We start from the raw sequence: 15,610 nt of genomic DNA, 5'->3' as shown, positions 1-15,610 counted from the left end.
AGTATATGCAAGTGGACAGGACTTATTGACTCGGTTCACTACCGCCGTCAGACAGATTCTATCTGCTGTACATTTCCGCAAGAGAAAGTCATGTACTAGTCTGCAAACAGCTGGTTTTAAACTGAGCACAGTAGATGGTTGTCATGATATAGCAGCTCTGTGAAGAGAATAAAATGAAGGAAAGCTACAGATCATTTACATGGTTGATGTATAAGAGTAATCAGGGAATTATATTCAACTGCTTTTTATTACATTGATCCTTAAAACACACTGTGTTCCAAAATTAACCCTTTCTTACCCATGCCAGGTACCCGGATGAGGAAATTTTTCTTTCACTTGCCTGGTTTTTCTCATAATAGATGAGCAAAGGTGGGTTAAGATTTGTTGACCTCTGCCAGTTGGTTAAATTAATTTTGAGGTGGAATTTGTTTGAAATTCATGTAGGCCTCTGCACTTTTTAAATGAGTTTTGCTCAGAAATGTGAACTTCAGAGTAGTAGCAAATTTTCATATAAAATAGCTGATTTTTTTCTTCCAAATTTGCTCACAATGTGGTTTCAGCTACATGATATAGTGAAGTGAGGGTTTAAACTTTTCCTGCATTGAGATGCTTTTATTATACAGGATGATTGAAAACAATGCAACTACATAAGAATATTGACGGTTGCAGTTCAGTACAATTTGATTGGATTTTTACACAATATTGCTGTTACTATAGAAGAGCCAGTGCAGGTCACTCTGGTACTTTTCTTATCTTCCTACAATCAGAACTCAAGGATGTATTTTCTTTTCACATAGACAAGTAAATTGAGTGTTGTCAATGACTGGCATCTTGTTATTTCTTGACTTGCCTGAATGAGTTTGGGGATACATTTTCCTATTCTGTGCCAAACATTGACAATATCTTGCCTTGTGAATCATTTGTGACACAGCAACCCTTCGTCAGTTTGCATCAAACATGAGGAAAAGGGCGCATGTAGTACTGAACGTGGTGGGCATTTTCAGCACTTTTTAAAATTGTTTTTGTTCTGTGTTACCAATGTTAATTTATCATCTGACAAGTGCGTGTGTTGAGAATGGAATGGGTTGTGTGTCATCAATCTCTGGTTGTATTCATCGCCCTGATGACGGAGGCAGTATGATCTCTGAAACGTTGGTTAACATCAACCAGACTACACAGCGCAATAACCCAGAAGACAGAAATCTTCATTTGTATTTAACTTCTTTTTACTACTACGTTGTCTGACATAATTGCCTATGAGCAGTCGCAATAGGATAGCCCTGGCATTTGAAACATTTTCCCCAGCAAAACACAGAGTTTCAATTCTGCAGGGAGGAAATCATGGTTGTGTTTGTAATTTGAGTGATCAGAGATATGGTAGCTGCGTGGAGTCCAAAGATTTGTGTTTGGTGGATGGGCAGGACATTCATAGTGAAACCGTTACACAAGTTGCATTGTGACATCTCATGGAGAGGGATCACTTCATCTGTGATCAAGCCAATGTTTTCCTCTCAGGACTGCTTTGTTGTGCAGTTTCATCTACATCAGTGGTATTCAACCTTTTTTGTTTGCGTACCCCCAGATATAATTTCTCTTCAACTTTGTACCCCCTAAGTTGTTAGTGTTTAATTCAAGTTATGCATAGTATATAATCTACATCTAAAATAAATTACATTACTGATTATTCAGTGTTTATCATAAAATAATAATTTTTAAATTTCACGCACCCCCTAAGATGTCTTCACGTACCCCAGGTTGATTACCACTGATCTACATCATACCATGGATGAAGAATGCTCATTGAACTTGTTGCTGAAGGGCAAAGTGATCCATTTGGTGCAAACAGAGCTCTGATTTCTACTCTATAGGAATAAATTGTGTTTTTGGGATGCACACTTTCCCTTTGAAGCTGAATCTTGTCAAATATTGAAAAAGTTCCATTTATACCTCAGTGAAAAGGGTGTCTTAACTAACAAGGATCAGTTGGCTAATGCTGTACAAGGAAATTAACACTGTTTAGTCGAAGAACATAAAATCCATACATTTACTGGGCAAAATGCAGTTGGTACACATAGTTACCCCTGGATATTAGTGGGTTAATCACCCTTGTGTTAATGTGGAACTATGGGGGTTTCAGTTGACATCTTGTTCTCTGTATAAGTCTTAACGAACTAATTGGTCTTAATGGTTACTTAACGGGCACGTAATATGGTAGTTACGGTAGTGCATTTAAATTTCAGGCAAGGTATTTGTGACAGTTTGTTTTCCTTATTCACATTGATGTTTGTATGTATCCTTTAAGGTGTACTGTGAAACAAATTGTCATGTGTGGTTTTGCTATTGTCTGTTTTCAGATTTCTTTCTGTCTGCCATGGGCTTGCCTTACCTGAGAAGTCATACTAGTGCTGATGCCTACAGACATAAGTGTTTTGTGTGTGGAAAATGTTACAAGACACGATCTAAGTTGAATAGACATGCTCGTTACGAATGTGGTGCATCCAGGAACCAACTACAGTGCTGGGTTTGTGGGCGGATGTTTTCTAGACCAGACAATCTTAGACAACATGAATGTCTGCATGCAATGCAGAGACTTTAATTAAATTAGTACATGTGCTTGTCTGTGATAATTTGTGAATGGGATTTTTTTACAAGTGACACGTGTCTAAACACCATTCTACTGGAGGCCATTTTGCTGATATTTCATCAGAGTGGTTTCACAAGAAGCTCAGAAATAAACAACTTCTTAATTAAGAAATGAAGTCATACCAAGTTTATTAGTCATCTTGTCTACCATAACTTGGAATGTAGTTTTCAGTTTGGTTTAAAATTTGTGACCTGACAGTTTGTTTTTGTAAATATCACCACTTTTTCTTCAAATTATCTACTGAACAGCATTAGAAGTCTTGTGTATTCACTGTAAACTTCTTGTTGCTATCAAATCCTTATTTCTGTAGAGGAACATGATTCTAAATGAGTTTCTGGGTATGAATTGGAAAAGCTTTATTTTCCTTAAGTCATAAAATCTGTCAGTACTTTAAACCAGTAAGTTTTCTGGATGGAATGTATTTTATTGCAAAAACTTTTTTGGCTTTATTCTTTAAATGTATTTACATTACTGCTTCTGGCTATTACTGTTGTGTAATGTACATTCTTTGCTTGAATATAAAAGGATAGTGTAGAAACAATATATTTTCATATGTATTATATGGCTCAATAAAAATACTTATTGTTTGTATATATTCTTTTTGTGTCAAGAACCTTTAACTCAGTTCCCTTTGACTTGTCTGAAGATTTAAGGTGTGATTAGTCCTGTTCAGCCTATGCTTTCAATTTAAGTAATTGATTTAATGTGGACCACATGTAGCTCAAGTAACTTGCTCAATTCTTACTATGCAACATTTAATTTTCTGTTCAGCATACTTGTCTTTCTGTAGTGTAGCATTATGTGATGAGCTAGTATGGAGGTGATTCAGAAAGTATCTGCCATTATTCTTTTCCCTTATTTTGATCTTTTTCAGTTTCATATCTTGTAACCAGTGTCCCTCCTCAATGCACAGTCCAGACCACAAGTTCTGAAAAACAAATTTTTGTTGGTGCAGTCAGTTAATGCACTACTTCCTGCTTTGTCTAATCTGAAACTCGAGTGTTACCTCAGAGCCTCCTTTAAGGGTATAAGCATGGAAATGGAGAGTAAGATTGTTGCAGGGTGTTTTTTCTGCACGACAGAAACGTGTGGATACCTGGACTATGTTAACTGAAGCAGGAGGACCAGAAAACTAATAGAACAAACAGGTTATAAAGAGTAGGAGTTACAGCTACTTGTTTAAGCACTTGTATTTATGCTAGGAAGATCCACAGCTGTGCAAAAATCAATATTTTCCAATATTCAGATTCTCCACTTTCAAAGTAATTTAGATGTATACAAGCCAATTTCATTCTGTGGACACAAGTTATTTTGCACATTTTGGCATTGATTATGGCACTTTGAACTCTCACTTAATGTATTCTTGGAGGCATTACTACAAGTTGAGTCAACCCTGGCAAGAGTTCCAACCAGCTAGAACTTAGCCGTGTATCACGTAGTGGACGGTATGTTTGGATTGCAATCAGTGGATTTGAAGTGCCAATCAATAGTTGCTTTATTAAGCTGTCCTTTGATTTGTTTTGCATATTCTGAAGAAAGGTTTCATGTAGTTTCATGCCAAGGGTCAAAGTGGCAACTGAAATTCTGTTGGCATACATTGGAAGAGGCATGAAGTCTGCAGCCAAGACAAATGATTGGTCTTATGAGATATTTTTCCTCCCAATTTCTTAAATATAAGTTTTGTTCCTGTTATTCCTCTTGGTCCAAGAACAACGAGCAGATGTGTTCAGCTATTTAATGTCATGAAACCTCAGGATTAATATCTTGTTCATGCAAATTTTCTTTGTATAATGTAATTTCATGTACTTTTATGGTTTGGGAAAAAATATATTTGGAACAATTGCATACACTTCAAATTATCCTATGAAAAGTGTGACCTTGTTTGTGTCATTAAATTGGCAAAATATCATCACTGCGTCTAAGTTGCTACACTTGTTACTTCTCAAGCAAGTGGCCATTGAGATCCTGTGTTCATCAGTACCACTGGGTCTGGTGATGCAAGTGTAGAATGATGCATGCTGTCACTTGTTTGCCTGAATATGTGCCATTGACCAACTTCCTGTGGTTCATCCATCTTTTGAGATGATTTTTCACCCCAAGGACAAGAGTTCCCTGCCTCTGCATCTGGTTGAGCTTATCCTGGCATCACATGGTCACCAAATGTGTTGGCCACTTTTGGTGTTGCCTAGCCTGTACCATGTGGAGGTGTAGATGGGTTTTTCCCTTCATGGAGGTCAGGACAAGGGGCATTTCCTTCACACTCCAATGCTTATTCAAGCATCCACATTTTTCAAATATATTTTTTTCATTTTCCATTATTTCTGCAAAATGGAACAGCTTTGACCACTCAAGTTTAAGAAAGTAGAACATTGAAGTGTTTTCCAGCCAAGCTTCACATATCTGGCAGTGTAAGGAAGTTTGTTATGTTAGATATTATCCAGATACAGGGAATGTAAATTTAAATGGTGTGGCAAAGTGATTCATGTCCAGTTTTAGATGAGCATTCTGATTCTGATGATTTGCCTCAATGTGGCTTAACCATGTTCATTTTAAGAAATCAAAAGTCATGGCTGTTTTAGGCAAGGACTGTATTAGGAGCAAATAACCGATTAATGGAGTAAGTTGATACAGTTAATACATTGTTCCTAGGCTTTTGTGAGAACTGTCAATTAGTAGATGAGAGGCATGACATCAGAAATTGGTATGAGGACTGCATGCTACACATTGTTACATATGTGAAATTTAAGATATTTTGGAAAAAATCAAGATTTTAATAAGTTATATTTAAGCAAAATTGCTTCACTAATTGGAAGCGTAAGAAGAAAACAGTAGCAAAATAGTCTTGGTGTACGACTCTAGACCACTGACAATGTGGTGATTCAGTGACTAGGAAACATGGCTTTTGTGCTACATAATTAGCTTTCCTTGTATGTTTGAGTAAAAAATCGATTTGTGATGATTTGTTCCCTTGAGTGAAAAATCTGATATCGGTTAATACCTGCTTCTGTATGCATGTTATGGCACAAACAGTTTGAAGTGTCCCCTCCCACATTCTTTGGTTATCACTCTTGCTTCCTATTCACTAGGTCCTGGGTTTAAATATCAGGCTGGATACTGGTTGCCCTGTTTTAAATTAGGCTACTGCTCTTCTTTCTGTAGCCTTTCAAATTCATTATGCATTAATTAATAATCTTATCATTCGATACTGTATACAGGGTCTGAGGTGTGGACCATTGTTAAACCACAATAACCCACCCTGCCTTCACCACACAGTCTTGTATGGAAAGTTTAATGATTTGCTGTAATTATTTGTTGCTTTTATTAGTGATTTTCCTCCTCCACACCCTAAAGATTCTTTTTACTTCTTCTGTAGACCAGCATGAATCTCCTTTTGGAAACTGGTAATGAAGCTGAATGACCGCTCAGATTACATTATCATTGATTACATGCGAGGGTGAGTCAGTTTCGCAATTTTTTGTTACATATTACAGTGAAAATGAGTATGTACAATAGCACCATTTTTTCATATAGTTCCCATCCTTTTACACACCTGGTCCAGTGGTCCACAAGCTCCGTATGCCCTGAGTAAAAAACGTTTTTGACCAGCCATGCATGTACCGCTTCTTTCAGTTCCTGGTAACTGACAAAATGACAGCCTCTCAAAGCGTCTTGTCAGTAGACCAAACAGGTGATAGGAGGAGCCAGATCAGGATTGTATGGAGGATGCTTCAACAGCTCGAAGTTCAGGTGGCGGAGGCTCTCAACGGTGTGGGCGGACATTATCGTGCAAAATTGTGACATCTTTAGACAGTAGTCCTCGGCGTTTGGTTCGAATGGCTGATTTCAACTGGTCCCGAAGCATTTCACTATAACAGACCTTTTATTATTGTGACCCTCTTTAGGTAGTGTTCCATAATTGGCCCCTGTGCGCCCCCCCCCCCCCCCCCAAGTGTCAACATCACTTTTCCCAGCCGATGGTTGAGTTGTCAACTTATTTATGACCTGCGATGTCAGATGTTTCCATTCCTTACTCTGGTGTTTGCTTTCTGGGGTGTAATGGTGGATCCACGTCTCATCCCCAGTGGCAATGCATCTCAAAAAATCGTTACGATACCTGTTCAAAGTCTTTCTTGGATGATTCCACGAGCAGAACCATGACTGATGCGCAGAAGATTTGCCATTTCATCTATAGTAACCTGTTGATATCCACAATAATAGCATAGACTTCTTCGATGTTTTCCTCTATGGTGGATATGGACGGGCGTCCCAATCGTTCTTCATCGGCGACACTTGTGCGATCGTTTCTGAACATGGTTATCAATTTGTATACACTTCACTGCGATAATAACTTTCCATATTGTGCTGAAAGTCTGCCTCTCGTATAGCTTCAGCCCACAGAAATCACTCCACACTGCTCTTTTTTGGTGCATACAGAAAGTGGAACGGCCATCTTAACTCTACAGCAACGACACTACAATTGGCCGGTTAAGGTCGAAAATATTTTACAATAATGTAGTGTCCTTGCTTCTACCTGTGTGCAAAGTAAGCAGTGTAGTGAACACAAGCTGTAAAATAAATCATTGTGGAAACTTTGTGACTGACTTACCCTTGTAGATCAAACATCTTCTAGGATGGTTTGAACTTCTCATGATTACTAAATGTAATTGTGCAAGACATCTCTTCAAACAATAACCACATTTCTTGTCTCCATGATGTTCTGATGTGATGAATGTCATTTATGTCTTTTCTGTATTGAAGAGGCTGAATATTGCCTAAGAAGACGTTCGATTCAGTAGGATGTTGGGAACAAGAACAGAATTGTTTTGTCGGTAGCATTTCCTTGCACATGAATAACCTTGTCTTCAAAAAAAAAAAAAAAAAAACCCCCCCCCCCACATGTTAAGGACATGCATGTTACAGATTTAAACTTCTGTCACAATGATACTCTTTAATTATCCATAACATGAGATGCTAGGAGTGGTACTGGAAATGTTTGTCAGGATTAGACATTATACATAAAAATTATGAACGGTCCAAGAAATTGCTGCTGTTGGTGGAGCAGGAAGTACAAATTTACACTGTTCTGTTGGTTTGTTTGTTTTCTGATGTGCATTTAATATACATGACATTTCTTGATTTGGCTGTTGTGAATGAACCCAAGGCCCTGTGGTTTCAAATCTTTACCTGGAATAGTGTGCTGCTACTTATATTAACAATATGTTAGTGTTATACATTCACCATAAGACAGAGGTACAAGATCTGTTTTCTAAGGTGTCACGTTATGATTCTGACCACTGCCATCAGTATTTAAAATGTAAAATATATCAGTATTGCAACTGATCATATGGGGGCTGAAGCAGAGCTGACTCCTGGAATGTGTGTGTTCACTGTACCACAGATGATGCATGGGTCATGCCCAATATATTTACAGTGGCTTTGAGTCATTGTTACAAATCTTGTGTGAGAGCCAAGTACTGGAACTGTATGACAGAAATATAGTTATATGTTCTCTTGCAGGCAAAGGTGTGACAGATTTGGTATTCAATCTACACCATGCAACCACACCTCACAGTGTTATTCGCAGTCATGCGTGTCCATGTGGTCGATCCTACAAGCAGATCAGCAGTCTGAACCGGCATATGCGTTATGAGTGTGGACAAGCAAATAAGAATCAAGAGTGTTACCTTTGTGGTAGGAAGTATTATCGACCAGATACACTTCAAGAACATTTTCAGAATTGCCTGGCAAAATTCAGAGAGAGAAGTGGGTGCTGAATGAGTGTGCTGTACTCTGGCTAAGTGTTGTGCTGTAGAAATGTTGACATCGGAAGATGTAACACCATGAATTTTATGTTTATGGATGTATTCAATTGAAATATGGTACACATTGTGCCAGTTAAAATGGTGATGAATGAAGTTTTGTAAAATGACAGCTTTAATATTAGTTGTACTCCATTAATTGCTTTTGCCACTTTTACACCATAACTTACTGGTGTCATAGAGATGTGCATAGGATGCAGTATTTTGGACTAAATTTTTGATAACACCAGTTTGTACAATTTGCTTTTAATTGTACAGAAAGGTGTTCAGTTTATTAGGAAAAGCACTGTAATTCTGTGACTACTAATAAATGTCATTCTTTGTAATGAAATCAAAACAATTACCATACAAAGTGGGAATTTGGTTTTGTTCGGCACCTGACATCTTCATGACTAAGTTTCAATTTTTAGTAGGGCCATGGATTGATCATGTAAAGACTGGCATCAGGGTTAACCCAGCCTATGCAGTATTTTCTCAGGGTTCTTAACTGGAAGAAAAGGACATTTTAATATGTATGATGTTGACACACATTGCATGGAGTGTTCACCTTATTTCCCCGTTTACATCTCTGTGGCACAGGAGCAAATATTTATACCTTGTGTTGTGGAGGTTGGGCCTAGAGTATATGTTGATGGAATAATTTTATTTTCCTGATCATTGAATTTGCCAGAAAAATATATACATTGTAATGCTTTTGAATTTCATGTGCTCTTTTATTTGTTACTTAATGATGCTGTTAGTAGTTCATTTTATTTTGTACCACATGATAAGCTGATTAGTGAATAATGAATTGGAAAGGATGTTAAAGGAATTGGTCATGGCCCAGTTTCTTCTGAAGTACCATGGCATTTGCCAGGATTGTTGAGGAAACTCATAAAATCTATCAGTCTTGATGAACTGGTCTCTGGGGTGAAATGTGAATCCAGGACCTCCCAGATATGACGTAGGAGTGCTGCTGACCTTGACCATGATTTTCAGTATAAACTCTTTTACAGTACTGTATTTAGGGATGGGCTACTTTTGTTACATTCCCCTGAATTTCTTGTTGCAGATGCTGACTAGCCCTTGTTAGTTCACCCATTTTCATTTCTTAACTTTCAGTGTTTTTAGTCTGGCCTAATTTGTCCTGGCATTTGTCTGTAAGGACTGCAGAAAACCATGAAAATAACCCAGTCAGGATAGCTGGTCTCCGGGCCTAGATTTGAACCTGGGACCTCCCGAATACGTAGCAGGAGTGTTAACCACTTGACCACGATATTCGGTTGCATTCTGGTGATGAGACATGAACATTCACTTACTTTTCTATATGATTACTTCTAGACCAACCACCTTCCTACCATCTGATGGAGCTGTGACTTTCTTTGCAGTACTGTATTTATGTTTTTCTCCGATTTAAAATGTTCGTTTTTTCCTTGTGTTCTTTTGACATAATCCTGTCCTGTCAGCTTTCTATGGAACCTTTGGATTCTGGCATCTCTGAAGAAGTAAATTAACCTCCTACACTATTTAAAACATAGTGTGATGTGGAAATCAATGCTGTCACTAGGAGCTAGAGAAAATACCAGAGAGGCAGGTTATCTGCCCATTGTGAATGAGTATCTTACTTCTATTTCAGAAAGGTGACTGGTGCAGCTTATTTTGGGTTTCCCATCTTATGTAAGTTAGTGTATTCAACTTTGATATGCAGCCAAAATGAAGTAATGTGAATCTTACCTGGAATGATACTGGCTGCATGATGTGATTCCAGGAGTCGCCTCACATCATGCGTTTGGTCATGAGGCAAGACAGAACTACTACTTATGTGGTCGCTGTGGTAAGAGCTACAAACAGCGAGGCAATCTCAACAGGCACATTCGCTATGAATGTGGGGCTGCCAAGAAACAGCAAGTGTGTCCATTGTGTGGGAAGAAGTATACACGGCCTGCGTATGTGAGGGAACATTTTTTGCGAAGACACCCAACTTATAACTGTGTCCTGTGGAATGAATAAATGAAAACAATTTAATCAACTTTGGATATTACTTTGCACTTGAAACTGCTATTATCTGTGTTGTTAAGTGATGATTTTTTTAAAATTTGAGGTATTCACTGTAGAATGTATAGAGTGTAACATAATGCAGCTTTACGTATTAGATGTTAGGTAAGGAAGCATTTATGTTAAGAGTATATATTTATGTTGATCTTCATAATTAGGAGCAGTGTTTAATGGCATAAAAACCTCTTTGAAAAATCAGATTAAACAAATCTCCTTGAAAGATGCTGTACAGAATGCCCCATAAAACTTCTGCCAAACTTCGGGTGGTTATTTGATGGCATATTTTGAATGAGAATCTGAACTATTTTATGGTTATGTTGGATGTAAAGGGAGGAAACTCATAGCAGTCTACAGATTAAATTATTTTAGTAGACAATGTTAGTACAGGTAAGGTATAATACAGTTCTATGGAAGTTTCTTTGGGAAACTTAATGTGAAAGTACTTGAATAATTCCCTCCCCGATTCCATGTTCAAATAGGGTATTTTGTTATTTTAGTGAATATTTTGTGGTGGAACACCTGATAATTGTGGTCTTCTTTGGTTACTTCAATAATGAAATAATATTTGTAATGTAAAATGGGGGTTTGAACCTTTAAGTATGGTACCATACAATAAGTCCACTTTAAACATTAATGTTTGTTTATTATGAAATTCTATCTATTAGTAGCTTAACCCAGTAGCGGGTCATCGCTGCCTCCTTTCGGAGGTTTCCTAGTCTTTGAAGTGTGCATTTACGAGTAGTGAGTGACCAGCCCACTGACTTTTATAAAATTGGTATTCACTAAAAAGTCACTCAGTGAGCTTAAATTAATTGGGTTTGGACTCTGTATGCTGCTACTGATACGTGAAAGTCTCCACATGGTTGATCAAGATGTCTGACCTCTGCAACCATGTGTATGTGGTAGTTTTGCTGTTACTAATTAAACAAATTTAAAAATGCCAAATAATTGTTTCATATTTCCTTGTTACTTTTTCTAGGTCATCCACTAAAAATAATTTGTTGGGCTTGTTTTGCTGAAACACAGTCCATAATTAAGCATGCGCTATTCAATTCATAGATACTTTCCAGGCATTCAGCTACATGATTAAGTACACTTCCAAGTCATGCATGAATGATATTTTCATGTAATGTGAATTGCACAATGAAAAGTTTTTGCGGAGGTTGTATCTGTCCATTTGGATGTTAGCTCAGTTCGTCTCTGATACTGCTTAATCAATTTCTGTACAATTTGGTAGTGTTGTTTGCACAAAAATTCATTGGGAAAATTGTATTCAGGTCACCTAGTGACTGAGTAGAGATGAATAGATAATACCCTAAATGACATACCTTGTTATCAAGCAGATCTGTTTAATGGTTATATAGACTTGCATTTTGAATATAATTTATTTGAATTTCAGGTGGGCAAGCAGTTCTAATTTATGTTTCATGGTTATTCTTGGTCATGATTATCTTCTTCATGGAACATGCCTCCATGTAGTACCACATTTAATCATCTAGCTTTGCTCCTAGGTCCCCATTTGGCTTATATACTATACTCTGGTGTAACATCATAAATTCTTCTCATTACTTCTATTTCAATGTGGAATTAATAGTATATGTTAAAATTATGGTTTCATTCACTTATCTATGTTTGTTCTTTTTCATTTCTGTCTGAAATCAAATTAAAAGAGTTCTCTTAAGAATTGCTTGTACTGTTGCTTAGAAGTTTACCTATGTAAGACTTGAGGTTCTCACAGCGGTGAGTATGAAGATTTCCGTCTTCTGGGTTGTTGCACTGTGTAGTCTGGTCGATGTTAACCAACGTTTCAGAGGTCATACTGCCTCCGTCCCAGGGTCCTGATGACAGAGGCAGTATGACCTCTGAAACGTTGGTTAACATCGACCAGACTACACAGCGCAACAACCCAGAAGACGGAAATCTTCAAGTTTACCTGTTTTGAACTATGCACTTAACAAGACATGTATAACAGGTATTATATTTACTTGTCAGATTATATCATTAAATTGGTTATACTATTAATTTTGTTTGAATTTGTAATTGGCAACTTGTTTCTCTTTTTTTATGAATGCTGTCCAATTCAGTGCCATGATGCCATTCATTCTGTAGTGGCCTTAATATGCCATGCTTAAAATAGCTTTTGCATATCAAAAATACAGTTGCTGCATTTGTAGTAACTGGTTGGTGCTCCCATTATTTGCACATCTGAAAGCTATCTGTTTTGATACTAAAGATCTGTATGTTGTATTTTTACAGACTTGATATTGCCCTTATACCAATTGGGTACCTTGACTGGGCGAGTTGGTTGCTACCCTTGTCCCTCATGTGGTCGTGTCTACAAAGTACGAAGCAGTCTGAATCGTCATGTGCGTTATGAATGTGGCACTGCTAAGAAACAGCAACAATGCAACATCTGTGGCAGGAAATATACTCGTCCAGAGTATGTGCGCGAGCATTACCTGAGACGGCACCCACTTAATAACTATGAAAAGTATCAACTATGCTAGAGGCATGAACTTGGATTTGTATTAATTCATGACAAATAAATATTACATTGTTTCGTGATTGGAATTTGTAAAGTTGTATTCAGAACATGTGAATTGTTTTGTATAATTGATGAGCTGTTGCAGACTGAAAGGAATGCCAATTTCAGAAAATGTAACATGTCACATGTTGATGGTCATATGCATGCCTTCTGCACTAAGCATCTGCCTTAACTGTGAGGTAATTGCAGACTGTTACTTTGATGCTCAAAAAATAATTTATTGAGAATGATGGTAGTATGTAGTTGTAATTAAGATCCAGTGTGTAAATAATCTGTACCAGCTCTCCTTTCTACCACAGTACTCTGTAGGATTTAAGAAATTTTTACCATCTTCACAAATTTTCTTTTTTTTTTGCTTTGAAGGCCAAGTCTCTGAAATGTTACTTTTACTTTGTATTATAGTTTAACTGTTGATCAGTCTAAACAAATATTCTTTGGGAGGTGAATGTGAAAACCAGTCTCATAGGACTACCATACTGTTGCAACTCGACACAAACCAGCATAGAATAGTTACCCGAGGGACATAAACTTTATTGAACTAGAGCTAGCACACAGTTTATTGATGATGGAGGGACATGATGCAATGCAAGGTGTGGACAAATACTAATTCACTTATCTTGTTTTCATCTGTTCTCTTCTGAGTACTTGATTGAGGGGTTTCCAGGGAAAAATGGCATTAGTCCTTTAGTTTATGTTGGCATGGTGGTAATACCATTCTGAAAATTTTGTTAGTCTAGGAGAAAGATAGTGGGAACATATTTTTGTTTGTCTGTTTTGCTGCATTTTTCAAGCAAAATAAACTTGTCCATTTCTTTTTTACTTTGTTTCTGTAGAAGTGAACTACGTAACTGTTTTATATTCCTGTGTTGCAGCATATGTGAATGCTCTGATACAAAATAAAAATGTCTAGAAATTTTTACTGGTTCAGATGTTGGGAAGGGTTCCTTTTGATTTCCCCAAATGTTGGATATTTGAACATTGTTTTCTTCCAGAAACCCCTCAGTTGTGACTACAGGTTGTCTCTAATCTGTGACTTTGAGTTGAGATCATGAAGAATTATTTATTTGTAGACAGAAAACAATGTTTTCATATGAAGTAGAGTATTAAGCGATGTTAGCACCTGAACGAAAGTTGAGTGAAGGCTGCATTATAATTCTGCTTCTGTTTATATTAGTCTTTATATTTTTACTTCCAGGTTTGACATGTTACAAGACTGACTGTATGGAAGAGTTAATTTTCCTTTGTTTTACAATGTTATGCAAGTATTATGAACTGTGTGGTGCATTCCATGTTTTTTCCACCTGTACATTCAACTTTGATAGATACTTGTTAAAAATGGAAATTTAATCTTTTAACAAACTAGTCTTTTATGCCCTGACTGGTCCTTTTGCTGTCATGTTTAAGTCTGTGGCCTTTCTTTTGGGTAAAATATTAATGAGTACTTCTGGTTGAGTTTTTCCTTCTATTGGAGAAAGGTGTTCTTCCTTTGAATCTGGTACATGTCTTCAGTTGTTTCCAAAGCATGTATCTATTAGTTCGCCAGAAAAATAAGTTTGAACAAGAAGATGGCTGTCTGGGATACTGCAGTGTGTAGTCCGGTAGATGTTGACTGACATATCAGAGGTACTTACTACTTTCATCAGCAGGGTGATAAGACCCTGATGACTGAGACAGTAAACTCCTCTGAAGAATCAATCAGTCTATCAGATTAAATGATGGAACAAACCAGAAGACAGTCATTTCACACTCTTCACTATGAGAACCTCAAATGTCACCAAGTTTGAATTGAAAACAAAATGGTTTTAGTGTTGATAGACATCTTAACTAGGCACCTGGTATACACATGGTTGTGGGATTGGTGTTAGCTTTTGTTTTGACCCAAAATTTGGTGTTTTACACTTGGGAATTTCTGAAGATTATATTTGTGCGTGGTAAATTAAGTTACACATTTGACCGAAGTGTGCAATCACAGTTAGAATAATAGCTAGTGAGAAAACTTGATAAACTGGTATTTGATCATACTGCAGACTTACTGAGGGAGTTATTTTTTAAGATTGAGGGGAGTAGGTGAATGTTATATAGAAAATTTATTATTGTTTTCAGTGCGTAGATAGGTTTACAAATTTAAAGGTGACTTACTATTAATATTTTAAAAATAATAATCATTAATTATCTTAAAGAAAGTGAAGAGAATGAAAAAAAATGAAGAGAATGGGAGGATTTGCAGTTTCTATGAATCCTGATGTGGAGTGACTGAAGAAAGTGACCCATTATTTTGTGATGGCCTATTTCAAGAGAATTTCAGATTACAAAATTCTGCTAAGTTTACTTGTGTGATGATAACACTCGGCACTAAAAACTTACAGTGGTTGTAAAACTATAAATACATAAATAGTGACTATGCATTATCTTCTGTATAAATTTTAACCACAGTTCCTTACTCTGTGGGAAGCATATAAAAGTAAAGCTGTCCCACTATACGGTGTGTAGGTGCTTTGGGGGGGGGGGGGGGGGGGAAAGAAAGGTATAGCTCCTACTCATTCTTAACTTCGGCACTAGATGGGCGTG

At 37.1% G+C, this 15,610-nt stretch overlaps 1 protein-coding gene across 43 annotated transcripts in view; it reads left to right on the top strand.

Annotated features, from left to right (window-relative positions):
• The window catches only part of LOC110827600 (uncharacterized), a 264,274-nt gene that overhangs the window by 30,755 nt on the left and 217,909 nt on the right, over positions 1-15,610 (top strand). For 2 of the 43 annotated variants that reach the window (XR_002542414.2, XR_002542413.2), the window contains one exon: positions 2,355-3,235. The exons of 39 other annotated variants lie outside the window; for them this stretch is intronic. Coding sequence is in view for 2 of the 4 variants with exons in the window: in XM_022059409.2 (XP_021915101.1) it covers positions 8,162-8,418 (257 nt within the window). In the remaining 2 variants the exon portion in view is untranslated. Of the gene's footprint in view, positions 1-2,354; positions 3,236-8,161; positions 9,166-12,753; positions 13,960-15,610 lie in introns of those variants that run through there. 2 more of the 43 variants (XM_022059411.2, XM_022059409.2) reach the window with 2 other exon arrangements.

This window comes from Zootermopsis nevadensis, unplaced genomic scaffold (genome assembly GCF_977971745.1).
Source record: "Zootermopsis nevadensis isolate Lab colony 2312 unplaced genomic scaffold, Znev_1.0 Znev_ptg000028l, whole genome shotgun sequence".
Taxonomy (NCBI): domain Eukaryota; kingdom Metazoa; phylum Arthropoda; class Insecta; order Blattodea; family Termopsidae; genus Zootermopsis; species Zootermopsis nevadensis.
The sequence above is the reverse complement of the archived record's forward strand: the minus strand, read 5'-3'. Positions and strand labels throughout refer to the sequence as shown.